Genomic DNA, 26,655 nt, shown 5'->3' on the forward strand with positions numbered 1-26,655 from the left:
GGTAGATCATCTTTCTCCCCAGTAGAAGTTAACTTCACAGCAAACATCATAGGATCCCCCCAACTCTGGAGTTCCTAAAGGTTCTCTTGATTCTAAAGTTATCCAAATGTTTGGGTCTCACTTAAGCAAAAGAGGGCCTATCAATGGGGGCCTAGAAAAGGAAAATCCTTGGATGAGGAAACAGATGGAGTTGACCAGAATTGATCAGTTCCTGGAAGTGAAATGGACCAAGGGAGCAGTCCCCTTGGTTCAGTCACTTCTCTCTGTTTAAACATTTCATGGGCTGCTGAAGTATTCTGACCTGAAGGAAGATATTTCTCTGCTCAGTTCATGAGAAGCACTGGTTCTTGCTGTAGACTCCTAGACCTTCCAGCTGGTTCATGTGGATTTTGGTCATCCTGCTGTCTGTTTTTACAGAATCACCAAATATTGAACTTCATTCTGGAAATCAGTCAGAACCAAATGGATGGCCCTGAGTCCACAAAGTAGATTCTTCTAATGGCTTCCTTCTGCGAAAAGCTCTCCTGCATGTGACCTGACAGTAAATGAGTCTCTCCATTGGAAAGGCTGGCATCCACTGAGATCCCCAGGTTCCCTACCACCATAGAAACTTTAGGGGGTGGTTCTCAGTTGTCCACCATTTGAGGTCTTTCTTCAGATGATGGCTCACCTTCAATCCCAGATGGTTTTTGCATGTTTTAAGAGGCAGGCAATGACAGGCAAATGACCTCTGAACATCTGTTGCCTTAAAACCATATGGGGTCACCATACGTCAGCTGTGATTTCACAGCAATATCAATAAGAACAAAAAAGAGGCCACTGTACAGTCTGGAATGGGTCCACAGCAAACAGACTGCATCAACAGCAGCCTGGCCTAGCTTGGTCTGTGGGGGGTGAGGGGAGTGTAAGTAGGGGCAGGTAGCCAAAATGCACTCTCCTGTGACCCAGGCAAATGGTGCCTGGGTTATCTGCCCCCTCTGGTCCCCCCTAGATACACCATTGTTCCCTCCAGCACAGAGGCAAGTGCCTGCCCTCCCTCACAGGCTTCCTTCAACCCTGCCTGCTCTTCCCCTTTCCTAACCAGCTCAGGGCTTCTTATGAAAGTCTCTACATTGTGAGGGCAGCCCCTATGGAGCATCACTTCTGGCCCAGCCATGTTTATAGCCAGCTTGGCTGAAAGAAATGATAGCCTAACACCTGTGGGATCATGCCCTGCCTACAGATCTGCTGGGTAGAAGAGTTGGCATCTGGCATAATCTATATGTTCTGAGATGATAAATGACCTGAAAAGCGTTAAGTTGACTTCTGAGGAAATGTATCAGAAAGCCACTTTGTGAGAGAAACTGGAAAGTAATGTGTAAGTCCCCAAGTGCTCTGGACTTGGCAGGAGATCTGATCAAACAGGTTGTCAAAGCAGAGATGAAGATAGATGTCCTTGTCTCACTACTATGGAAACCATCAACTTGTTAAAGACCCAAGAGGCTGACACCAAGGTGATGGGAAAGGACTTGAGCTGAAAATGCCCTCTCATAATGCAAACCTAGGGAAACAACAATAGGGAAAAATAGGGACATGAATGTAAGTTTCTGCCAACAATTAACTCTCCTTTACAGTTATTTTTGTATGGGAAAATATGGTATGTGGAACACTACTGGAGAATAATCACTATGGAATTTCTAGTGTAGTGGTTCTCAACCTGGAGTACACGCATCCCCAGTGGAACAAGCCAGAGTGTTTGAGGGTATGTGAAAAATAAATCATGTAATCGTTTTGCTAATAGGGAGGTACAATTTTAGGGAAATGCATTGGCTAGGGGTATGCAAGTGAAAAAAGGTTGGTAAACACTGTTCTAGTAAATAATTACTGTTGACCCAGGAGAGTGGCAGGAAGGAAGACGTGGATGAGAAAAAGAGTGAAGGACAGAGGAGGATCCTGAAATAAGTGAAACAGACAGCCCTTCCCTAATTATTTCTTAGAAAGGAGTACCTGCTGGATTGATATATCAGGTCTGCTGAATACTGCAAAAATAGAGGAGCTACAAAACACCCACCAGGCCACAACACTTGACAGGTAGTAGTTAATTTGCACAGGAAGCCTGGTGAATCACCAGTTCTGTACTTTAATACAGAACAGACTATGGAGCCAAAGAATAAAACCAATGTTTATTAGTTCTCAAACAGAGCAGCCCTTTTCAACTTGTGAGGCATTAAGCCAGACATATTTCTGTATTTAAAGTAGCCTAACAGGCACTTGATAACATTCCCCTGCCTTTTTTGTCTGTTCTGGTCTTCAGTCTGTAGGCAGCTGGTGAAAAAAAGCAAGGTTTAGAGAGTGCCTGACGAGCTGCGCTTAGTTTGCTGGATCATATCTTCAGGTACGATATCCTGGAAAACCTCTCCTTTATCAGCATTAGCATAATACAGATGCCAGCAAAGTTGTACTGCCCAACTGTTCTATGATCATACTAGACACTGAACTGCAGGGGGCATTACTGTTGCATGAATGACTCTAGCTTTTCAAATGCAGAAGCAAATACAAACTTCTCAACACTAAGAAATGCACGTTCAAAATAAGGCAGTAGGAATACCTACATGGAATTTCAAATAAGCAAGTGACACAGCTTATTTCCATATAATTCATTCAAGGTGGTAGGCCAAAAATAAATGAATAATTCCTGTTGATGGTAGAGACAACAAGAGTGCAAACAATGAAAGTTAATTTCCTCCCCACAAACAAGGATTCTAAACCAGCGTTAGGGACCTAATTACATCATCTTTTCTCCAGAGACATTCCTGGGAGTCAAGAGGTATGTTCTGAAGTTCTGGAATTCCTAGAAATGTGTGGTTTGAGTCAGACTGGGTCCACAGAGAGGGAGGAATTCAAACTCTCCCTACCTGTGTTCTGTTTTTGTACTCAAAAAGGTGTCAAGGGTGCTTTCACTTTCCCCCTTCCCAATGCAATGACATCTCTACAACAGCTCAAGGACAGAAAGGATCCTCAGAGCAGCATAAGGGGTGAACTTATGCTGGCAAAGGGAAGGGAGAATTGTTGAAAATCCTTTTCATCACCCCACTGGTGGAAAATTACTACTAGTTCCAACAATTTATGAAACAAAAACGTCAAAACTACAGGAATAGCTTAAATTCAAGTTTTCAATAAAGTTAATTTTCCACCTGTTCTCTATGAAAATCCATGTAAATTAGTAGATAGATTAGGGAGCCAGTAACATTACAGGGGTCGAAGGTTACAGAATTTACTCAAAAGGGAGGTGACTCTGAATATAAGACAACCCCCTCCCCCAAACTGGGGAGAAAGATGGGACATAAAATTAATAAATGAATAATTTCATTGGAGACTTATGTTAACAGATGGCAGCCCTAGATTAACTACATGGCCAAAGGTTGCAACATGAACATTACACCAGTGGATTATTAATGAGGCCTATTAATGTTGCTTATGTTTACCCTTTCTGTTTTTGATGATAATGGTATGTGTAGAGGGTAAACAGTTCCTCCTAGAGTTAGAGTTTAAATAATAAGTAAGCATAAAGGACTTCAAATTTTTTTTCTGTAATTGAAGTTATTGGGTTTGCTTTATTTCTAGGGGGAAAGGTAGACTTTATAGTTTTTTAATTACTTATTTTTAATAGGTATTTTTTACTTTGTTGGTGATACTTTAGTGTAAATAACTTTAATTATGACTTTGGAGGGGAAGTTAAGAACATAAGAACAAGCCAGCTGGATCAGACCAGAGTCCACCTAGTCCAGCTCTCTGCTACTCGCAGTGGCCCACCAGGTGCCTTTGGGAGCTCACATGCAGGATGTGAAAGCAAGGGCCTTCTGCGGCTGTTGCTCCCGAAACCAGGACTGTTAAGGTATTTGCAATCTCAGATCAAAGAGGATCAAGATTGGTAGCCATAAATCGACTTCATAAATCTGTCCAAGCCCTTTTTAAAGCTATCCAGGTTAGTGGCCATCACCACCTCCTGTGGCAGCATATTCCAAACACCAATCACACGTTGCATGAAGAAGTGTTTTCTTTTATTAGTCCTAATTCTTCCCCCCAGCATTTTCAATGTATGCCCCCTGGTTCTAGTATTGTGAGAAAGAGAGAAAAATTTCTCTCTGTCTACATTTTCTACCCTCCTCTCCAAACTAAAGAGTCCCAAACGCTGCAGCCTCTCCTCATAAGTTCTTTAAATTGTGACGGGGGATAGGGGGTGGGGTGGTTAGGGAGGGGGTGGGACGGATATAATAAGGTTATTTTTTAATTTCCTTTTTGTTAGATTAGGAGGGAGTTAGAAGGGTAGTGGTAGTTATGAATTTGGGAGGTATTATATTTGAATTAGGTGCATGTATATAAAGATTTATATTCATTGTTAGTTAATTACTTTATATGTTTTGAGTGAAGTTGTTTGACGAATGTATTCTACCCCCATTCTAAATTGTATTTGCAGTATTAAGATTCAATAAATATATTTTTTAAAAATTATAAGTTAATAAATAAGCACTGTAAAATGAGAATTACATCTTTGCCTGTTCAGAAAGCACTGGGTTAAACAGGCTTTCATTTACTGTCAACTTCTTTATTGACTAGAATCATTTATGTGATTGATTCAGGAAGTATTTTGTGACAGACAGCTAACCACAGATGTCTTATACTGGTCTGAGACCCGTAATTGGCAGCGGGTTGAAAAAGAATTCTACTGTTGACCCAGGAGAGTGGCAGGAAGGAAGACATGGATGAGGAGAAGAGTGAAGGACAGAGGAGGATCCTGAAATAAGTGAAACAAACGGCCCTTCCCTAAGAAAAAATAGCTCCCAGGAAAAGGAGTGATCCCTATCACAAAGCCAAATTGGAACCTGTGTATATGTTCCTATGTTGACAGACTTTAGAAATGTTGTGTCAAATAAGTTTATGCCTGTTTAATTAAGCAGTGACAGCCAAGTGATCTCTCTCAGCAGTCACAAACTCCTGTCAGCAGAACAAAACAGCTACATTTTTGTGACTATCTACTGCATACGAAGTTCCCCTCATTCTTGTTGCCTTGTCACTGGCCAAGTTCAAAACTGAAACCTCCCAGACACTCTGACTTGACCATTTCTCTGCAAGAGCAAAATAAAACAGTTGCTGCGCTGTGAATAAAATTAGCCTCTTGTGTGCCATCTTCAGGCACATACCAACAAACAGTTCTTTAGCTTCTCAGCTTCCTAGGCTGCATCACAACACATCAATATACACGTTAACATTTAAGGGAGGACAGACAGAGAAACGAAGAAGAAGAAAAAGGAACTGCTAGGTTAAGTGAAAAAGTTGGGAATCATCAGATTCTTCCACATTCTAAATTTTCTCTCAGCGATGTCAAGCAGGTAGCCAACTCAGATTTATTAAGTAACATCATTACATTGTCAGATTTATTTTGAGTCATATGTCTAGAAACACAACATGGAGACTAAAACTGCCATAAGGAAAATGGTGAAGCAGCAACAGGTCAGGAGAATGTTGGTTTGAAAAAGTGAACATTCCTTAACAGCGAAATTAATTTTTCTATCAAATATTTGAGCCTCTCAAAAGCCTTAATCAGAAGCAAAGAATGAAGGTGGTGAACACTCGTTAGGAAGAAGACATACACTGTCGCAATGAGTTTTGGAGACCAAACACTGGGAATGCTGGCTGGACGATCAACGGAAAGATTGGCATAACTCCACGCAGTCGTATAGAGGGTTTTCAGGTGGTTGGGACTTTTCAGCTTTCTGCTGCCTCCCCATGCTGCCTGGAAGCCCTCAGGAAATGGCACGACACTGTGGCAGCAGTGCCATCACTGTCTAACCCAGAGTCTGGATTGGGCTGTTTAAGAGACAAAGTTCCCTTCATCAGATCAATGCAAGTAGTAAAAGGAGGAAGTCTGGCTCAGAAGTCAACATAGAGGCAAAAGGGGGATTTCCACAGCAGGGCAGTTAAGCACTATAGAAAAAGAAACCCCCCATCTTCATTTACATCCACCAAGCAAATAGTTTATGTTGATTATATCAAGCATGTTTATCTCAGTCCAATTCTTCAATGGTATGATTGCTTCTTATGTACTCCATTAAGTGATTTGCAGTTAAATCCACCTCTCTTAGTTCACTGAAGTCACAAGACTTAGAAGGGTGCCTCTCTTGTTAGTTCGGCACTGTTGAAGGGCTCAAGCTACAGGAAGCCACAAATTTGCAAACAGAATGAAGGTTTTAATCAGCTGCTAGATTGGAAAAGTAAAAGATATAACTTTCCTATGCTATGTACAAGATATTAAAGACAACAAGTATAGCCAATCAGAGAAGTAGTTGCAATATGAGGTTTCCTGAGTGTAAAGGAGATGTCTAATTTAGTACACGGAAGTTATTACTGAGACAGTAACCAAATCTTTTATAGATCTTGAACTACAAAGAAGGCACCTCTAAAAGATCAGCACTGCACAGAAAGGTAAGAAATGTGACCAACTGTCCATATCCATGTCTCCATGTTTTTATCAATTAATCTTCTTAAAGACTGTACATCTAAAATTACAGAAAAAATATAGCTAGCACATTTATGAACTCTCAACACTCAAAGTTCAGTAATGTAAATTAAGTTAATTTTAATAGTCTAACTATATGAAATAGTCTAACTATATGAAATCTTACAACATTCTTGCTGTATTTATCAAATAAGTGGAAAAGAGGTTAGAAGGATAAAAAACTAGGAATGTAAAGGCAATTTCTGAAGGGAGTAGAACTACTTCCTCCTGGCTGAAATAATTAATACATTATAGATTGGCTTTTTTAATGCACGAGCAAAACAAAAAAAGTACAGAAAAATTACAGCAATGGTTTAAAAAACCAAACAAACTGGTTTTACAGATTTAAGTAAATGAAAGTAATCCCAAACCTAGAAGGAATTAACTACAGGATTTAAAGATCTACTTTAGGGGACTAAAGAGTTTTTAATTTTGCTTGTTTCTCTTTGGACAGAGGACCCCTATCCCAACAGCAATCTACTTTTGACAGGTCCCTATAACTCCCACAGTACCTTGCCACAGTTCCAAAACAAGATTAACCTGCACAAGGTTAACGCTGCCACAGGTTAACGCTGCACAAAAGGCCCAAGCCCAAAGCCTTCTTTGATGTACATCTCAGGTGCAGAATGGTTCTTTGCACACCCACCCCTTGTAGCAGCCTTACTATTAAACACAAAATAAATCTGTTAACTGCTTAAAGCGATCCCATGCTACTTTTAAATTGCTGCATGTGGATCTCTGTGGATCTTTTAATTATTTATTGCATTTATACCCCACTTGTCTCCCAAATGCGGACCCAAAACTGGCTGATGGAATTTTCCACTTCTCCACAACCATGCGAGGGAATTTAGGCTGAGTGTGGGAGACTGGCCCAAAATCAACCATCAAGCCAAAACAAAAATTACCAGATCTTTAGAAATCAGAATATGCAGGCTATTGCTCCCAGCAAGATTTCAGAGCAGAATGGGTGCACCAGATCCTAATCTAGAAGTCTATCTATTAAATCACACTGGCTCTTGTGTCATGTCATTTTATTTCATCATGCAATTATAAGTAAACAAATGGGGATGTGAAAGGAATTTGCTTGTCCAGGAAGCTGTTGCAGTGTTGGGAGGGGGCTGGTACAGGGGAGAGCAGGAGCAACTGCAGGCTTAGTGTCACCAGCAGCCTCAGAGGGCTACTTGATGCTGACATCACTTTGGGGGGCCCTAGACCCACCAGACCAGATGAGAACAGGGGCAGAGATACCTTCACCCTCAGAGAGCACTACAGTTGACAGCTCCCATGGCAAAGATGGGGAAGACACCCTGAGTCCCAACTACAGTTGCCTCACCACCAGAAGCTTCCCCCAACACAGAGATGGAGGGGAATTCTGAGTTCTGCACTAACCGAGGATGGAGGGAGATATATTGCTCCACGCTTGCAGGGACAACACTCTTGAAATTTGGGGTGAAGGGAATAAAGTCCCTAAAATTTAAAATGTTTTCAAATTCTTTTGCAAACCAGGGGAGCCCCCCAAATTTGCAGAACTGTTTTTAGTGAGTCTGGGTCCAATCCATGGATTTAAATCTCCGCAGACTGGCCGGCACTTGTCAATGGCAATGTAAGATTAAACCAGCAAACCAGCAATATAAGATTAAATCAGCAAACCAACAATCCTTTAATAGATCTTTGATAGATCCAATTAACCAATTACAGAAGCTAAATACTTTCCTTGCTAATCACTGCAAATGAGTGAAAATTCTCAGGCCTTGTGTGTCCAGGATTTAAAGGATCTAAAGGAGGAAAATGAACAGCAATTCAAACTTATGAACAACCACTGACCTGGTAGCTTGAGATAAGTTAGAATGGCCTCCAGGTGACCAGACCAGAGACCTTAGTGTAAACTGCGAGAGAGGTCTGGTTTTTGTTTTTGTACTTTCAGGCCACTTGATAAAAAACAGAAAGAACCATGCGCACAAACATATGCAGAAACACATACCCCATTAAAAGACTGGCATTTAATCATATACATACATGTGACTACAATGAGACTAATGTACAGCCAAGAAAAATACACCATTAGATTTATCTAATATCCTTGTTTTGGAACTAGACATGTAGCCATGTTTACTTTACAAACTCAAGACATTTTGATCTGTAGCTGATAGCAGCTGTCAAGTTCCAAATCCGTAAACACACTACTTTTCTCTTCCTTTCAGTGTGGTTGGCCTGACATGAAAGACCTTCTGATAAAGGGCGTGTTTGGTTTTTACACCTTTCATAGTTTATTTCCTAGCTACATAAATATACTAGTTTGGTCAGAAAATTATTTTAGTGGAGATTTCCACTCCTACCTCCTCTTCCCCTTTCAGAAAGGGTACCTTGCTTTATTGTTTACCTGTAAGTTTATTTAAATGATCAATAAAGTCAAAAATTAAATTCACCAGGCTCATAGGATAGGTCCATGAAGTCAGTTACATTAATTTACAAGATGGCAACTTTTAAAAAAGTGATCCCAATGATACTGGATTAGAACACACATATAATTCACTTCAAGCCTGAACAGCCCAGCAAACTGTATTTTAAAAACTGGTAGTCTCCTCAAGCTTGCCCATAGAAGTGATTGCGATGGGTTTTTTTAAAAAACTGATGACCGTGGCAGCAGTAAGCTGGTTGCAATGAAATCAAAAGTATCACTTGTAGTTATTTAGGGCAAAATCCTTCAAGGCAAATTTATGGAGAAGCAATAAGAATCCTTTGTTTCCATTTTCTAACCACTCGGTGAAACAAGAACCAAATCCATGGCATGTCTCTTCCTTTGTAATTTTAATCTAGGGCCAATTACGCACAGTATGTTTGCTGCACGGTGGGGGCAAATGTCTGTCACAGTAACATTTCTTGTACAGACATATTTCTTCAAGCCCTGATTTCACTTTTCATTCTCTCCATGGCAAGCGAGACCACTTGTAGCACAATTTTAATTTTGTTTTGACACCAGAGCAGGCAGATTTGCCAGTGAGCACAGCTTTGCCCTGGATATCTTCCCTCCACCCACAGGCAGCCTTCCCACTCCTTCCCACTATCATCCATGCCTTCCCTTTTGCCCCCCTCTTCTATGTTGCCAGCTCCTTCAAGTGAAAGAAAAAAAGCTCACTCACCCTCTTCATTGATATCTCCATATCTCGACATAATAAGAACAGAGAGTGCTTAGAAATAACAAGCCTCTCTGACAGAAGCACAGCAGCAGGAAGTTGAGGGGGAGGAGAATATCAGATATAGTACAATATACCCTTCTTTAGCAGCATGTACTCCAGGGAACTACTTTGCTGTTTTGTTTGGGGAAGAATTATTTTTAGAACAGTAATATCAATAAAAGTGCAGTTTAAAGGCTTTGGCTCTTTCTGCACGGGCCAAATACAGCGTCCCAGGGACGCTAAAAACAGCGTCCCTGGGAGACTGTTTGCAACTCCCAAGCGGTGCGAAGCCGCTGTTTCCGAACCTCGCTCGCTGAGTGAGGTTTTTCGGAAACAGCAGCTTCCAATCACTGCCGTGTGAATGGCAGCGGCTGGAAGGCGCCATGCCCCCCCTTTCCTGAATGCGTTACCGTCCCTCCGGCCTTCCAGCGTGTCACACAGGCCAGGGGACTGCCCCCCTGCCCTGCGACTCCAGAGCTGTCACGCACGGCAGGGGGGCGTGTTCCCTGGCCTGTGCACAGGCTGCATCGTCTTCCCACCCCTACCGGGGCCGTCCGTGCAAATGGTCCCGGGTGTGTGTGTCAGTGTCGTTTACGCCGATGCACCCCTGCAGCGTGGCCAGGCGGAAACGGCCTAAGTGTCACGGGCTGACTGTCAAGGACGGACAGAAGACAGGGTGCAACTGATAGATATTTACTGCAAGTTAAACACAGGTCAGAAATGTCTCTTAAGGTACCAGACAAGGCACTGGTTAGAGTTCAGTCTGAGAACCAGTAAGCAAGCTCACCAGTCTACCAGGTCGTCAACATCCAAAACACAAATCCAAAAAGCAGATCCAGGGGGCAAAGTCCAAGGGTCGTTACCGGAAAGCAGGGTTTTCTGAGCAATCCACGGAACCGAGGCAGAGTAGTCGTTGAGGTGATAATTGCCTTCTGCAAAAACACATGGCTGTGAGCTGTCTTTTATCAGCGTGAGGGCAGAAATGCTGGAGGAGTGTTGCTTCAGGGAGCTGGTCCTGCTTGTAACTTACAAACGACGAACAGCCAGTCAAGTTGATCGTCTACGCTCAGCTAATTCAAGGCGTAACCATTGGCGACGCTCCTATAAAGGGGCGGGTGAACCAGGAGGACTGTTTGATTAGGGTGCTGAGGGTGAACTCTGAGAAAGTCCTAACTTCGAGGGCCCCACAGAGGACTCTGGATCAACTGCTGGTTCATCCTCTTCTGATTAACAGCTGCTCTCACGCCTCCACTCCTGAAACATTCCTTTGCTGTCAGTGGGGGGATTAACAGGGGTGTGTGGTAGGCTGCTTTTGTCTTCGCTGTCCGATACAGAGGGAGAATCGAACATGAGACTAAGCCAGCAATTTTGACTACCAGGTGTAATGTGATTTATGCCTTTAAGAATAAGTGCCTTTAAGAATCAGTTGATGGGCAGAATTTAGAGAACCAAGCCTCAAGAGTTCTCTGCAGAAAAACTGTGTGCTCAGAAGGGAGTGCCTCCTCATATGTTAAACAGCAAAATGCGAGAGGAGGCCACTGCAAACCCACTGCACAGAGAAGAGTCCCGAGGTAAGAGTTCCATGTATAATGGGTCTAGGTTACCTCATTTCCAAGCAAAGTGTGTCCACCATTTTCAAAACTTTTTAAAGTCACTGAATGTAATGAAAAAACCTACAACAAACTAGTTCCAACTGGCACCCAAAACAACTATAACACGCCCCATCTTTGTTCCATGCTGTTTGCCTTGCTCGATGGAAGAGTTCCACAAAGGCATCTTGTAGCAGTGTCCTCAGCCTCAAAACCAGACATCACAACTCTAACCAAGTCAAATCTGAGTACATAACTGTGGGGAATGGGAGTCAGGATTGGAAATCATCACCAAATTCATTAAAAACGGTATAGTTTGAGCCTCATTCTACTGAATTCCAGGAGAAGCATGAATGTTGAACAGCTAGCAGAAGTGCTGAGAGATGAGCACTTGCCACTGAGGACTAGCAACCTTTTCTCAGCCTAAAACAAAAGGTTCAGTTGTGGGAACCTTCTCTGGTTAGCAATTTCTAGGCATATCTCCTCTGCTACATTTGCCAGACTTTTTCCCCTCACTCTGCAACAGAGCATAATACCAGTTTTTAAAGTTTTCAGGACTCAGGTTAACCATCCCTCCATAAACTGTTACCTCAGGAAACCCTCTGAATGTTGCCTCATAGCCACACTGTTGCTCTATTAGAAATATCAGAAGATTATTCACAGCAACGGCCTCAACTGACCCAGAGGCAGCTGATACATCTGGCAAGGAGATGGCTGGCTAAATGAAAGATTTATACCTGCAAAGTCCAAATGGTAGTTTCTTCAATTTCACAGATTCAGTTTAACTTTCTATTCTTTCAGTTAAACTTTCTAATTGGGTTGTACAGAATTGTACTTTTACTGACAACACACAGCCTTCTGATCCTCTTTCTCTGCAACTCTAAGGATGCTTCTCTGGCAATAAATGCCACTGAGTAACATGAACCTTATTTCTGAGAAGACCTGCTTGTGTCTGCTCCGCTGAAGCTTAGCAAAGACTTTAGACCCCACTTTAACAGGTGTAAAATTTGCACTGGGGTAAAAAAGCTTTTGAGGGTCAGTGTGATACAGTGGTTAGGATCTGAGAAACCCAGGTTTGAATCCACACTCTGCCATGGAAATTTCCTGGGTGACTTTGGGACAGTCATACACACTTAGTCTCGACCCTGGGAAGTATTTGGATAGGAGATCTCCAAGGAATACTAGAGTTGTGAGGCGGAGGCAGACAATGGCAAACCACCTCTGAACATACCTTGCCTTGAAAATATCACCAGGGGTCACCATAAGTGAACTGTGTCTTGATGGCAAAAATAATAATAAAGCTTTTAGAAGAAGAGTTTGAATTTATATCCCACCTTTCTCTCCTGTAAGAATACTCAATGAGGCTTACAAGCTCCTTTCCCTTCCTTTTCCCACAACAGATACCTTGCGAGGTAGATGGGGATGAGAGAGTTCCAAAGAACTGTGACTAGCCAAAGGTTACCCAGCAGGAATGTAGGAATGGGGAAACCAGCCAGATTAGAATCCACCTGCTCTTCACCACTACACCATGCCGGCTCTCACACTAAATACTGTCTATAAGACAGACAGACAGGGGCATTTTTGGCCATTTAATTGTCAGACAACATTCTTGGTTGGCCACTACCCTATAAGACCCTGTAGCAAGAAGAGTTCTGCCAGCACTGCAGGGGCAACTAAGCTCAGGCCTGAGTAGCAGTATTGACAACAGGTTCACCTGCTGCTACCAGTAGGCAGCAGTGTAGGAGAAAGTAGCAGATGAGTCAAGACACTCATAACTGGTGTTGCCAGCAAGGCTGGACTGCAGTGGTGCTGGTACGGCTGGCTTGTGGCACTGCAGGGGCCATATAGCCTGACTTGCTTCTGGGCCACTGTCACTTTCTGCAGACAAGCCTTCCTTTCATTTTCTTTGAATTTACATAATTGATGCACGGATAGTGTAGTACAGGGGTAGGGAACCTGTGGCTTGAGAGCCGCATGCGGCTCTTCTGCCCTTGCACTGTGGCTCCACAAGCCGAGCCACTGGCCCCATCCTTGCCCGCCCTGAAGGCAGCAGGGCAGGCGCACTAACTGCCCACGGTCGGCTGGGCCGCACCGCGGGCTTCCCCTCTCGCCCGCCCCGTTGGAGCGGGGCGGGCGCTTTCCCGGCGGCCGGCGAGGCCGAGCCGCCGGCTTCATCCTTGCGGGCGCATCCATGCGCTTCTCTGAATGAGCGGAGTAAAAGGTAAAAAAAACCCTATACATATAGTGTTATCTTTATTTTAAATGTCAAAAATTATTTGCGGCTCCAAGTGTTTTCTTTTCCCGTGGAAAACGGGTCCAAATGGCTCTTTGAGTGTTAAAGGTTCCCTACCCCTGGTGTAGTATGTGTGGGTGTGAAGACAGTAAAATGTTTGCAGATAGTAACCTGTAACTGTACGATTTAATGGCTGTAAGTACTTTACAGCCACAGGAGAAATGAGTCACCTTATTCCCCCACCCCATCCTTGGTCTGCCCACTTCTGCCCTATGCAGCGGCTTTGCATATTGCTTCTGTGCACCGTCTGGCAATTATGACTGTGGCAGGAACCACAGCATCGATAGATTTCAGTGCTAACTATAAGCTGTGTGAGCAAGGAGCTGCCAGGACCAGTCAGTGGGTTTTGCAGTAATGAATAAGTGTCAAGATTGACAATTATATGTGCAGATTAAAACAACCAGCAGCAACAAAGAAATGGCTTGGAAAACAAAAGCAGGGCAATGTAATTTGCTTCCATAGTGGCAAAAGCCAGTAAAGGGGGGGGGGGGAGAGAAGTGCCAGTGGCCAAGCACAGCGAAAAAAGGCAGAAAGTCTCTCGTTTGGCTTGTTTCTTAGTGCAAGACTACAAACTTCCGCTTCGAGAGAGAAAGGCACACTTCTGCTTTCAAGAGACTTGCCAGGGTTTTCACTCTATGCTATGCCTCTTCTACCACACCATCTTATTTCTAACGGAGGAAAAAATGGCTATTGATTTAAAATGGTTACATTCCACAAACTTTCCTTTAAAAGGATCAAGGCAGCTCACAAGCAGAAACAATTAAACTAAAAGACAGCTAAAATAGCACATCAAACGTAACATAAAAGTAGCCAAGAATATATACTAAAGGGACCAAATGACACCCTCAACCATTCGGCCTGGAAGTAGGGTTGCCAACAACATGGAGTACAAATTCCTGCCTCATAATAGATGCTCAGTGAGAACATCATTTACCAGGTGATGTTACTTACCTCCATGCCACGAAAAGCTTCAGTGGCTCATTTCCATATATTGGCTTTCAGCAACCCTATCTGGAAAATGTTTCACTTAAAACTCAGAAAGCCTGGCATCAGGTGATAAGGAAATTCCAGAGCCAAAGCAAGACCAGCCAGCCTCTTGTCACCACCTTTCTTACTTTTGAAAACAGATGCACAAAGAGCAGCAGAAGATATTAGCTGATGGGCAGATAAATTCAGGAGCCAACAGCCCTTTTAATACCCTGATACACAACCTTTTAGAGCTGTAAAGGTGAGAATCAGCACTTTAACTTGTGATCTGAAGTTGGTAACCTAGTTTGTTCAAAACTGGGGAGACATGTTCTCTGTAATATATACTTGCCAGCAATCTCACTGCTGCCTTTGAAAGCCAGTGACTTTTAAAATAGGACTTTAAAGAACAACCCCAAATCAGAGTGCACTGTGGTGATCTAATGTAATGAATGTAAACAGGGTGTAGACAGTGTAGATCTGTAACAGGCTGATGGTCACTCCTGCCCATAAGGACAACGAGTAAGAGCTTAACTGCACATCATCGGGGGTTTTAAAAGTTTTTAATTATTTTAACATAGATTAAACAGAGCAGAAAAAGGAAAAAAGAAGCAATAGAAAACAGTTAAGATTACAGCATAAAAGATATCTACCCAACATCATATTAAGTACATATAATGGATCCCAATATAACATTTCTGATTACTAGAGACCTTATAAGGTCTTAAAATCTTTGTCATTTGTTTGCTCCAAAGCATTTTTACCAGTCCAATTATTATATCTTAGACATTACTGATTTTCAGTCCTCAAGTTGTCTTGTTTTTACATAATCGATTTTCATATAAAAAAATGAAGACTCCATTTCTCATCAAATTCATGTTTTGAGGGTCAATGTACAAGATTAGTTAGTTCGGTCATAATAGCATATTCTCCAATTTTGTCTTCCCAGCGTTCTATTGTGATACCTTTATCAGATTTCCAACTTGTTAAGAACATAAGAACATAAGAACAAGCCAGCTGGATCAGACCAAAGTCCATCTAGTCCAGCTCTCTGCTACTCACAGTGGCCCACCAGGTGCCTTTGGGAGCTCACATGCAGGAGGTGAACGCAATGGCCTTCTGCGGCTGTTGCTCCCGATCACCTGGTCTGTTAAGGCATTTGCAATCTCAGATCAAGGAGGATCAAGATTGGTAGCCATAAATCGACTTCTCCTCCATAAATCTGTCCAAGCCCCTTTTAAAGCTATCCAGGTTAGTGGCCATCACCACCTCCTGTGGCAGCATATTCCAAACACCAATCATACGTTGCGTGAAGAAGTGTTTCCTTTTATTAGTCCTAATTCTTCCCCCTGGTTCTAGTATTGTGAGAAAGAGAGAAAAATTTCTCTCTGTCAACATTTTCTACCCCATGCATAATTTTGTAGACTTCAATCATATCCCCCCTCAGCCGCCTCCTCTCCAAACTAAAGAGTCCCAAACGCTGCAGCCTCTCCTCATAGGGAAGGTGCTCCAGTCCCTCAATCATCCTTGCTGCCCTTCTCTGCACTTTTTCTATCTCCTCAATATCCTTTTTGAGATGCGGCGACCAGAACTGGACACAGTACTCCAAGTGTGGTCGCACCACTGCTTTATATAAGGGCATGACAATCTTTGCAGTTTTATTCTCAATTCCTTTTCTAATGATCCCTAGCATAGAGTTTGCCTTTTTTACAGCTGCCATGCATTGAGTTGACATTCCCATGGAACTATCAACTAAGACGCCCAAATCCCTTTCCTGGTCTGTGACTGATAGCACTGACCCCTGTAGCGTGTATGTGAAGTTTGGATTTTTTGCCCCTATGCGCATCACTTTACATTTTGCTACACTGAACTGCATTTGCCATTTCTGGGCCCACTCACATAATTTATCAAGGTCCGCTTGGAGCTCTTCGCAATCCTTTGTGGTTCTCACTACCCTACATAATTTGGTATCATCTGCAAACTTGGCCACCACGCTACCCACCCCTACTTCCAGGTCATTTATGAATAGGTTAAAGAGCACTGGTCCCAAAACGGATCCTTGGGGGACACCACTCCCCACATCTCTCCATTGTGAGAACTTCCCATTTACACCCACTCTTTGTTTCCTGTTTCTCAACCAGTTTTTAATCCATAGGAGGACTTCCCCTCTTATTCCTTCATTGCTGAGTTTTCTCAACAGTCTCTGGTGAGGAACTTTGTCAAAAGCCTTTTGAAAATCCAAGTAGACAATGTCCACTGGTTCCCCCTTATCCACATGTCTGTTTACACCCTCAAAGAACTCTAGTAAGTTTGTAAGACAGGATTTGCCTCTGCAAAAGCCATGCTGACTCTTTCTCAGCAGGTCTTGCTTTTCTACATGTTTTATAATTTTATCTTTAATGATAGATTCTACTAATTTACCAGGAACAGATGTCAAACTGACTGGCCTGTAATTTCCCGGGTCCCCCCTAGATCCTTTCTTAAAGATTGGTGTGACATTGGCCATCTTCCAGTCTTCAGGGATGGAGCCTGGTTAACCATGGTGGCTTTCTTTTGGACTGGGTGCTGCCTTTTCTAACCTGTGGAACACATTCCAGCTGAGCTTTTATTACTGTGTTTTTAAATAACCTCCAAGCATCCTGGACAGTTTTGACTCTCTTGATTTTCCCTTTCAGCTTCCTGCGCACTATCCCCCTCATCTTTGAGAAATTTCCCTTTCTGAAGGCGAATGTAACTACATTAGTAGTTGCCACTTGTTCGCATGCTGAGATACTGAATCTGACAGCATTGTGGTCGCTGTTCCCTATCGGCTCAACAACACTGACTTCCTGCACCAGGTCCTGGGTCCCACATAGAATTAGATCTAGGATCACCTCTCCCCTGGTTGGTTCCACAACCATCTGCTCTAAGCCACAGTCATTTAGCATATCCAGGAATGCTCTCTCCTTACTATGACCTGAACATGCATTTTTCCAGTTGATATGGGGATAGTTAAAATCACCCATTACCACTACATTTTTGTTTTGGTTGGCCTCTCTAATTTCTTTTTCCATCTCAGAATCCTCTTGTGCACTTTGGTCAGGGGGACGATAATATATTCCTAATATTAAACTGTCCTTCACACCTGGTATTGATATCCACAGTGATTCTGTAGGGGAACCAGCTCCCCTTGCATTGTCTATTTTATGTGATACTATGCTCTCTTTGATGTAAAGGGCAACTCCACCCCCAATGCGCCCTGTCCTATCCTTCCTATAGAGCCTGTAGCCTGGTATAACAGCATCCCACTGGTTCTCCTCATTCCACCATGTCTCTGTAATGCCCACTATATCAAAGTCCTCCTTCAAAACTCTGTACTCTAGCTCCCCCCATTTTAGGTCAAATGCTTCTACTATTAGCATAGAGACACCTGTATACCCTGTCTCTGTCCTTAACCTGGGAGTTATGTGGTTTACCCTCAATGGTTGTGTAGACACTATCCCTTGTCACATGCGCATTGCTATGTTCCTCGCTTGTATGTGGTTGATTTAGAAAAACCTCCCTCTCTGTCTGCATCCCCATAGATACTGTATTCCGAACCGAAGTCACCTCAGCTCCTGTCGGCTTTCCCCCAGGGATCAGTTTAAAAGCTGTTCTGCCACCTTTTTAATGTTGAGCCCCAGCCGCCTGGTTCCTCTTGGTTAAGATGAAGCCCTCGGCCCCGCTTGTACAGGCCTGCCTTGTCCCAAAAGGTTCCCCAGTTCCTGACAAATCTGAAACCCTCTGCCTTTACACCACCTTCTCATCCACGCATTGATTCCCTGTATCTCCGCTTGCCTAGCTCGCCCTGCGTGTGGAACGGGTAGCATTTCTGAGAATGCCACCTTGGAGGTCCTGGACTTCAACCTGTTTCCTAGCAGCCTAAATTTAGCTTCCAGAACCTCCCGGCTACATTTCCCAATGTCGTTGGTGCCAATGTGGACCACAACTGCTGACTCCACCCCAGCACTGTCTAAAAGCTTATCTAGACGAAGCGTGACATCCGCAACCTTCGCACCAGGCAGGCAAGTCACCATGCGGTCATCACGCCTCTCACAAACCCAACTCTCTACATTTCTAATGATCGAATCACCCACTACAAGGAGTCCCCCACCTCCCCGAGGGGTATCCTCAGTGCGAGAGGATAGCTGATCACCAGTTAAGGAAGGGATCCCATCTAAGGGAGCATCTTCCCCCACCTCAGACTGGCACCCTCCGTCCCCAAGACCTTCATTCTCCATGACATCTGAAGAGATGTCACCTTGGGAGTGGGACCCGGCTGTTAGGTCCCTGAAAGCCTCGTCTGTCACCCTCTCTGCCTCTTTCAGCTTCTCCAGGTCTGCCACCTTGGCTTCAAGAGAACGCACATGTTCCTTGAGTGCCAGGAGCTCATTGCAGCGAGGGCACACCCACGACTTCTGTCCTAGTGGCAGATAGTCATACATGTGACACTCAGTGCAAAACACTGGAAAGCCCCCATCCCCCTGCTGGCTTTCTGCCTTCATATCTGATTTGTTTAGATATTTAAATATTAAGCTTTTGGCAGAGGCGTTCCTCCCATTGGGCAAAGTGGGCAGTTGCCCTGGGCGCAGCCCTGTGGGGGGCGCAGGTTTGTTTGTGGGTTTTTTTGTATTTTCAGTGTTTTTTCCATTTTTGGCCTGCAGAGGGTGCAGTTTTTAGGCTAGCAGCACCAAAATTTCAGGGATTTTTCAAGAGACTCTCCTGATGATATCATCCAGGTTTGGTGAGGTTTGGTTCAGGGAGTCCAAAGTTATGGACTCCCAAAGGGGGTGCCCCATCCCCCATTGTTTCCAATGGGAGCTAATAGGAGATGAGGCTACACCTTTGAGGGTCAATAACTTTGGACCCCCTGAACCAAACTTCACCAAACCTGGGAGGTATCATCAGGAGAATCTTTTACTGATACCACCCAGGTTTTGTGAAGTTTTGTCCAGGGGGTCCAAAGCTATGGACTCCCAAAGGGGGTGCCCCATCATCCACAGTTTCCAATGGGAGCTAACAGAAGATGGGGGCTACACCTTTGAAGGTCCATAACTTTGGACCCCATGAACCAAACTTCACCAAACATGGGTGGTATCATTAGGGGAGTCTCATAAAGATACCCTGGAAGTTTGGTGCTGCTAGCTTAACAATTGCACCCCTGCCAGCAGGCACCTCCCAAATTTCCCCAGATTTTCCTTTTAAATCCCCCCACCTTTGACATGGATTTAAAGGGAGAATCTGAGGTCCCCAGTTTAAACATTGCAAGTGATGCTGTTTCAGGGTGGGGGAGAATCAACCCCAAAATAGCATCACTTCCAATGTTGTTTAAACTGGGAACCCCAGATTCTCCCTTTAAGGTGGATTTAAAAGGAGAATCTGGGCTCCCTAGTTTAAACACCATTGAAAATGATGCTGTTTGGGGGTGGATTCCAGCATCACTTGTTTAAACTAGGGAGCCCAGATTCTCCTTTGAAACATTGAAAGTGATGCTGTTTCCTCCAATTGGGGGTACTGGATACAACACCATAAAATGTTTTCATAGCAGTAATAAAACATTTTGAAAGCATTTTGAAAATGTTTTCAAAAAATTATTTCTGCTGTGTGGCATGGCTTGTTGCTGTGCTCAGATTTGTGAGTTGGGGCATGTTCTATAATGTGATGGTGACTTTGAAACAACCTGGTGTAAAAAATCATTGCTTGGTCACAGTGGGGGAGGGTGGCTGCCCATGGGGCGCGCCAAACTCCAGTTTGCCTAGATACGCCACTGGGCGTAGCTACAAGGGGGGTGCGCGTTGCATTGGGCACACGCCGGGGGGGGCATCAAACTCAGGTTTTGCCCAGGGCTCCAGTTTGCCTAGTTACGCCACTGGCTTTTGGTCACTGCCCCCCTGGAGCTATCTGCACGTACTATCTGTCAAATATGTCCTTATTAATTTAAAAAAACAAAAAATTAAAAAATTAAATTAAAATTAAAAGCCCTCCAAAATGAACACCAGCAGGTCACTCTGCTCTTCCTGGCCAAGTCTTCTTCTGCTGCTACTCCTCTCTGCTGGTTCCAGAGACTGAACTAAAGCCCCACCTCTCAGGACAAAGAGGAACAAGATATGAACTCTGTTAACCCCTGTTAAGCCCCACCTTCCAGATTCAGCAGCCTTAGCTCACAGGAGCCTTACAAGGAGAAAAAGAGATAACCCCTGTTAAAATACACTGTTTTAAAAGCTGTGGCTTTGAGAAAAGCCCTCCAAAATGAACACCAGCAGGTCACTCTGCTCTTCCTGGCCAACTGTTGCAATTACAACTCTTGCAGTAATTATTAAATACCAGCACAGTTCATTCAATTTCTTTTTTGATAGTATATCCAACAGCATTGTTTTTGAAGTGAGAGGAAATTCAAGTTTAATTATCTGCTGCATCATCTTGTGTATTTCTATCCAAAACTTCTTGATTTTACATCATGGCATTTTTTTCAGGGATCAGTGGCGGAACTACAAGGGACAGGGGGTGCGCCATGCACTGGGTGCATGCCTGAGGGCATGGAAAATTTCCCCCAGGCCCCTCCCCCTTCCCGCACTTACTTTAGTTCCTTTCCTTTTCCTAGAACTTTTTCAGGCTGAAAAAAAGGTCTGTTCACAGTACAGGCTAAAAACAGCCTGAGGAACTACAGTTCCCAGGAGACCTTGGGGATCACAAGGTCTCCTGGGAAGTACAGTTCCCATTAGGCCCTTTTTAAGCCTGAACAGCGAATAGGCCTTTTTTTCAGCCTGAAAAAGTTCTAGGAAAAGGAAAGGAACTAAGGCAGTGGTGGTGAATCTTTGGCACTCCAGATGTTATGGACTACAATTCCCATCAACCCCTGCCAGCATGGCCAATTGGCCATGCCGGAAGGGGCTGATGGGAATTGTAGTCCATAACATCTGGAGTGCCAAAGGCTGTAGTCCATAACATCTGGAGTGCCAAAGGTTCGCCACCACGGAACTAAGGTAAGTATGGAAAGCGGAAGCGCCACGGGGGGTGCCGCAGGGAGGCCATGGGGGTGCCAGAAAATATAGACTGCGCACTGGGCGCAGTTTGGTCCAGCTACGCCTCTGTCGGGCACATCTTCAGACTGGGCCACAGACATGTTCAGGAAATTGTGTGCTTCCCAGGCATGTGGGGGCATAATTCAGATAAGGAATGTAACACGCAAGGAGAAGGGGCTGAGACTGTACACCACCACACTATTTTCCCAACCTGAGATGCTCCAAGAGAGCCACTGCTTGGTCCACAGGTGAAACTGATATATAGTCATATGACTACTCAGCCTTCAGTGGGATAAAACATAGTGGCCTGGGGTCATTTCAGGTAGAGAAAATTACCCGACAGAGGAGGGTCTTAGCCCCTTTTCACCACACACTGAGGTCCTGATCCAAATCAGGTCACCCTGAATCTAAAAACATGTTCCTGTCCACTCCCAGGCATTTACCAAGGAAAAGCATAAGGTGTAATCAGGGTCTAAGCCTACAGAGTACAGATTGCCTCAAAAATAAGAACAGCATCTCTTCATCTCCTCACAACAGAGGTAAGTGGGGCTGAAAGAGCTCTGAAAAACTGAGACCAGCCCAAGGTCACCCAGCAGGCTTCATGTGTAGGAGGGGGAAAGCAAATCCAGTCCACCAGATAACAGTCTGCCGCTCATGTGCAGGAGTGGGGAATCAAACCGTGTTCTCCAGATTAGAATCTGCCCGCTCTTAACCACCACACCACAACAGCTCTCAACAAAAACAAACAACAAGGTTTTCTTTATGTAATCTTCATAAGAAGAAATGCTATCGAATCAAGAAGTCTTTCTGTCTGTCTGAGCTTTTTTACATTTCTTACCCAATGATTACGCATGACATTGTTAGTAACTATCAGGTAATTCCTCCTAAACAACATTTCTCTGGGGTAGGTAGAAGCAGGTTGTAGTCCACAACTATACCCACTCCCAATTCCAGTTAATATCTGAGGGATGTTATGATTCTTGCAAAAGAATCCTGTAAGTACTTCTGTGTTCTTAATGAAGAATGCACATTCAGGATAATTTACTCCCCAACTGGAACTATCCCGAATTCATATTTGTAAAAAGTCCACAGGCTAACTGGGTAGCGGTGGGTTTTCCAGGCTGTGTGGCCGTGGTCTGGTGGATCTTGTTCCTAAAGTTTTGCCTGCATCTGTGGCTGGCATCTTCAGACGTGTATCACAGAGGGAAGTCTGTTACAGACGAAACGTTAGGAACAAGATCCACCAGACCACGGCCACATAGCCCGGAAAACCCACCACTACCAACTGAATCCGGCCATGAAAGTTTTCCACAATAAATTCCACAAGCTAAGATGGTACGTCTGAGCTCAGCTCATTTTCAGAACTGAACTGTCCAAATTTAAAGGTGTGCATTTTTAACCAAATAATAGCTTGTAAAGAAGGAAACTTCCTAGTTGTAAAAAACACAGTATATTTGCATTATTATTCCAACTGAACCGCAGAGCATACCAGTTATAATTATTGCACTTTGTTCTTAGATACCATGTTCTAGAAGTGTCGAATACCTCTGGTCAAAGTCTAACGAGGATGACTGGAAACAGCCACCCTGAGGAATACAGGATTTCGGCGCTTGTCTTCTACAGCTTCATTTTCACAATTGGCTTATTCGTTAATGTCACTGCCCTCTGGGTCTTCAGCTGCACCACCAAGAAGAGGACAACTATAACCATCTACATGATGAATGTTGCACTGCTTGATTTAATAGCTATATTTTCTATGCCTTTTCGGATGCTTTACTATGACAAAGGCTTTTGGTTCTTGGGAGACACTTTTTGCCGGGTTCTCAGTGCTCTCACCGTGTTCTACCCGAGCATTGCTCTGTGGCTGCTGGCTTTCATAAGTTTTGACAGATATCTGGCTGTTGTGCAGCCTAAATATGCCAAAGAACTTAAGAATACAACCAAAGCTCTGATAGTGTCCCTAGGCCTCTGGCTGACAACCATAGCGACAACTTCTCCATTACTGTTCCTAAATGCTGATCCAGATGAAGCCACAAACCACACCAGTTGCATTAAGATGATGGATATTATCTACCTAAGCGAAGCCAACGCATTAAATTTTTCCCGCCTGGTGTTTTTTTCCTTGATTCCCTTGTTTATCATGATTGGCTGCTACCTGACCATCATTTACAGCCTCGTTCATGGAAGAACTTCCAAGCTGAAACCGAAGGCTAAAGAGAGGTCGATCAGAATTATTGTCACATTGATTGTCCAAGTCCTTGTATGTTTTGTGCCTTTTCACATTTGCTTTGCGCTCCTGATGCTGCGAGCTGGACACATAAACTACAACCCATGGGGAGCATTTACCACCTATCTCATGAACCTCAGCACATGCCTAGATGTAATCCTGTACTACCTTGTCTCTAAGCAATTTCAAGCTCGAGTGATCAGCGTTATGCTTTATCGGAATTATCTTCGAAGTGTACGAAGGAAAAGTTTGCGATCCGGAAGCATGCGGTCACTAAATAACATCAACAGTGAGATGATATAAAAAGGAAGGGGGAAATGTAAAAATACAGTTGAAGGAGTTTGGATCATCAAAGAGAGGAGAGCATGGCAAAACTCAGAACAATTTTTTAAAAAAACATTCAAATTGCTGTGTTATGTTAGCAAAAAAGAGAAGGAAATTGTTTTTCTAACCCATTTGTTTTTCCCCGATAAAAAAGATTACCCTATGTCTAAATGCATTGAGTTTTCTATTAATTAATTCCATTTTGCACCTGTTCATTTTCATTTTGTGATTGTGTGTTTTATTGTATATTCCCTTCCCTCTTGCTATATTCCCTTCTAGAAAACAATATTTAATAAGAGCTCAAGCATCATGAAGATCACACAGCTATATTAGCTTAAAAAATTCAAACTGCAAATTCATGTGGCCACAATTTGCCTTGAGACAGTGCAAAATCGGGCCCCAATGCTCTGTTGTTAAAATTTAAAAGGAAAAAACATGTCCTGTAAGGAGACTCAAAGGGGCTTACAAACTCCTTTCCCTTCCTCTCCCCACAGCAGACACCTTGTGAGGTAGATGGGGCTGAGAGAGTTTGGAGAGAACTGTGACTAGCCCAAGGTCACCCAGCAGGCTTCACATGTAGGAGTGGGGAAACAAATCCAGTTCACTACATTGTTATTGTTGTTATTAAGATCTGTTTCCCATCCTTTACAACAGTCTCAGTCCTCACAGCTATATAAGAGTCTGCTGCTCATGTGGAGGAGTGGGGAATCAAATCCAGTTCTCCAGATAAGAGTCCATGCTCTTAACCACTACACCATGCTGGCTACACCACACAGTGAAGAGAGGCTGGATTGGGCCCATTATGTTAATTTCTGTCCAAATAAACAAATATTGAGTTTAATTTTTTTAACATTTTTCCCTTGGGAGATTTGCACAGTTGAATATTATCCTTTTTACAAAGATGATCAAACTACTTCAGCAAATAAAGAGCACCATTTTAATCACTTAAAACAAAAGAGCATGCAAAATATGGAAAAAGACCTTTTACCTAGTGCTGCAAAAAATGGTCATGAGGTTCCACTTTCCCTGGGAAGGTTGCTATTTTACAGTATAATGTGAAAATGATTGTAACTCCACTCCAAGCCCCCTTTTTATTATTTTGTGCACTTTATTATGCCAGTTTGTAGCTCCCTGACCACTGTCGCTTGGGCACTGCTTTTTGTTTTACTTAAAGAGCTCCTTTACTGCTTTAACCAGTTTATCAGGGATCATGTAGAGAATGCGATTATGACACAGCAAAAATCTCAAAAACAAGTTGCTTCAGAGTGCAATGCTAAGCGGAGTTATAGCACACACTTATAAGTCCACTAAATCCAGTATATGTACTGAACCTTTAATATACAACTATACCCTGTTCCACATAAAGACCTAATTAAAATTGTAACGTCATCTGCCATGTCCTCCTCACCCCCTACCCCAGCATGTTTCACAACTCCCACTCATCATCTAGTTCAGACCAGGCTGCAACGAATGGTGGATGAAGTTCCAATTTTACTTATGGAAATAGTGGATAAAGTAACAATTTCACTAAGGTCTTTACGTAGAAGAAGGTATATACAGAACTATAACTCTAAACAGTCTGGATCCCTAATATCTCAGGAAGCTCCTTCTCCCATTCAGACCTCTGCAGACTTTGAGCGCCACTGATGAAACTCTGATTCAAGTTTTGTCCTATCAGTAGCCCCAATCAGATTCCATAAGAAGCAAAGGTATTTTGATAGTCACTCTGCAGCTCTGGAATGCTTCTTCAAAGACGATCCACTCAACTCCTCTTGTTATGGCAATCAGGATACAATTATATACAGTTCTATTATTCTGTTTCATCATACCTTTGGAAAATCTGCACTGCTAAAACAGTTCTGACTTTGACACATCTAAGAAGCAATACTACGGACACCATCCTGGGGGTACGTTCAATGGGGTTTGCTTCTGTTTAGACCTGATTAGGCTTGCTGCCTAATTTGTGTATTTTTAAATAAGAATGTAAACAAATGTTACAAATTATTTATTACCATTTTTGGAGCATTAACTGAAAATCAGGAGGGAAATTTTGATAAAGTAAATATACTACAGTAGATATTTTGCACTGCTGCAGAAAAATAAGAAAACTGAACAGATGGTACACAAACACTCACAGTCCAATCGGGGGTGGGGTGGGGGGAGTAGTGCGGTGGCCAGGGACACCTCGCCACTGCCTCCAAAGGGGTAATCAGTGGCATGGGCACCGGAGGAGAGGGACCAAACACCTCTTCTCGGGTAGCCCATTCTTCTGAACAATTTTTTGGTGGCGCAAGTTTTCACCGCTGGAAGGGGGAGTTCCTGGGCCGAAAGGGTATTGGGAGCCGACTAAAGATATTTCTGCCTCTGACAATGCCCCTGGAATGCCTCTATGCTGGCGCGAGGATTTGCACCAGCAGCCATGCACCACAGAGCCCAGCTTCTGGGTTTGGGTGCTGTGGGGGCTGACCACGAGGGTAAGTCCCTCAGAGCCGGCAGCTGTGCCAA

At 43.5% G+C, this 26,655-nt stretch overlaps 2 protein-coding genes across 3 annotated transcripts in view; one reads left to right on the top strand and one right to left on the bottom strand.

Moving 5' to 3' along the window:
* The window catches only part of UBAC2 (UBA domain containing 2), a 101,848-nt gene that overhangs the window by 51,967 nt on the left and 23,226 nt on the right, over positions 1-26,655 (bottom strand). The gene's annotated exons all lie outside the window — the stretch shown is intronic.
* GPR18 (G protein-coupled receptor 18) lies at positions 6,381-24,351 on the top strand. The gene is made up of 2 exons (XM_048493066.1): positions 6,381-6,462; positions 23,118-24,351. Exon 2 carries the CDS (start codon positions 23,167-23,169, stop codon positions 24,127-24,129), a length of 963 nt encoding a protein of 320 aa, XP_048349023.1. The 5' UTR covers positions 6,381-6,462; positions 23,118-23,166; the 3' UTR covers positions 24,130-24,351.

Source organism: Sphaerodactylus townsendi, linkage group LG04 (assembly GCF_021028975.2).
Source record: "Sphaerodactylus townsendi isolate TG3544 linkage group LG04, MPM_Stown_v2.3, whole genome shotgun sequence".
Lineage (NCBI taxonomy): Eukaryota > Metazoa > Chordata > Lepidosauria > Squamata > Sphaerodactylidae > Sphaerodactylus > Sphaerodactylus townsendi.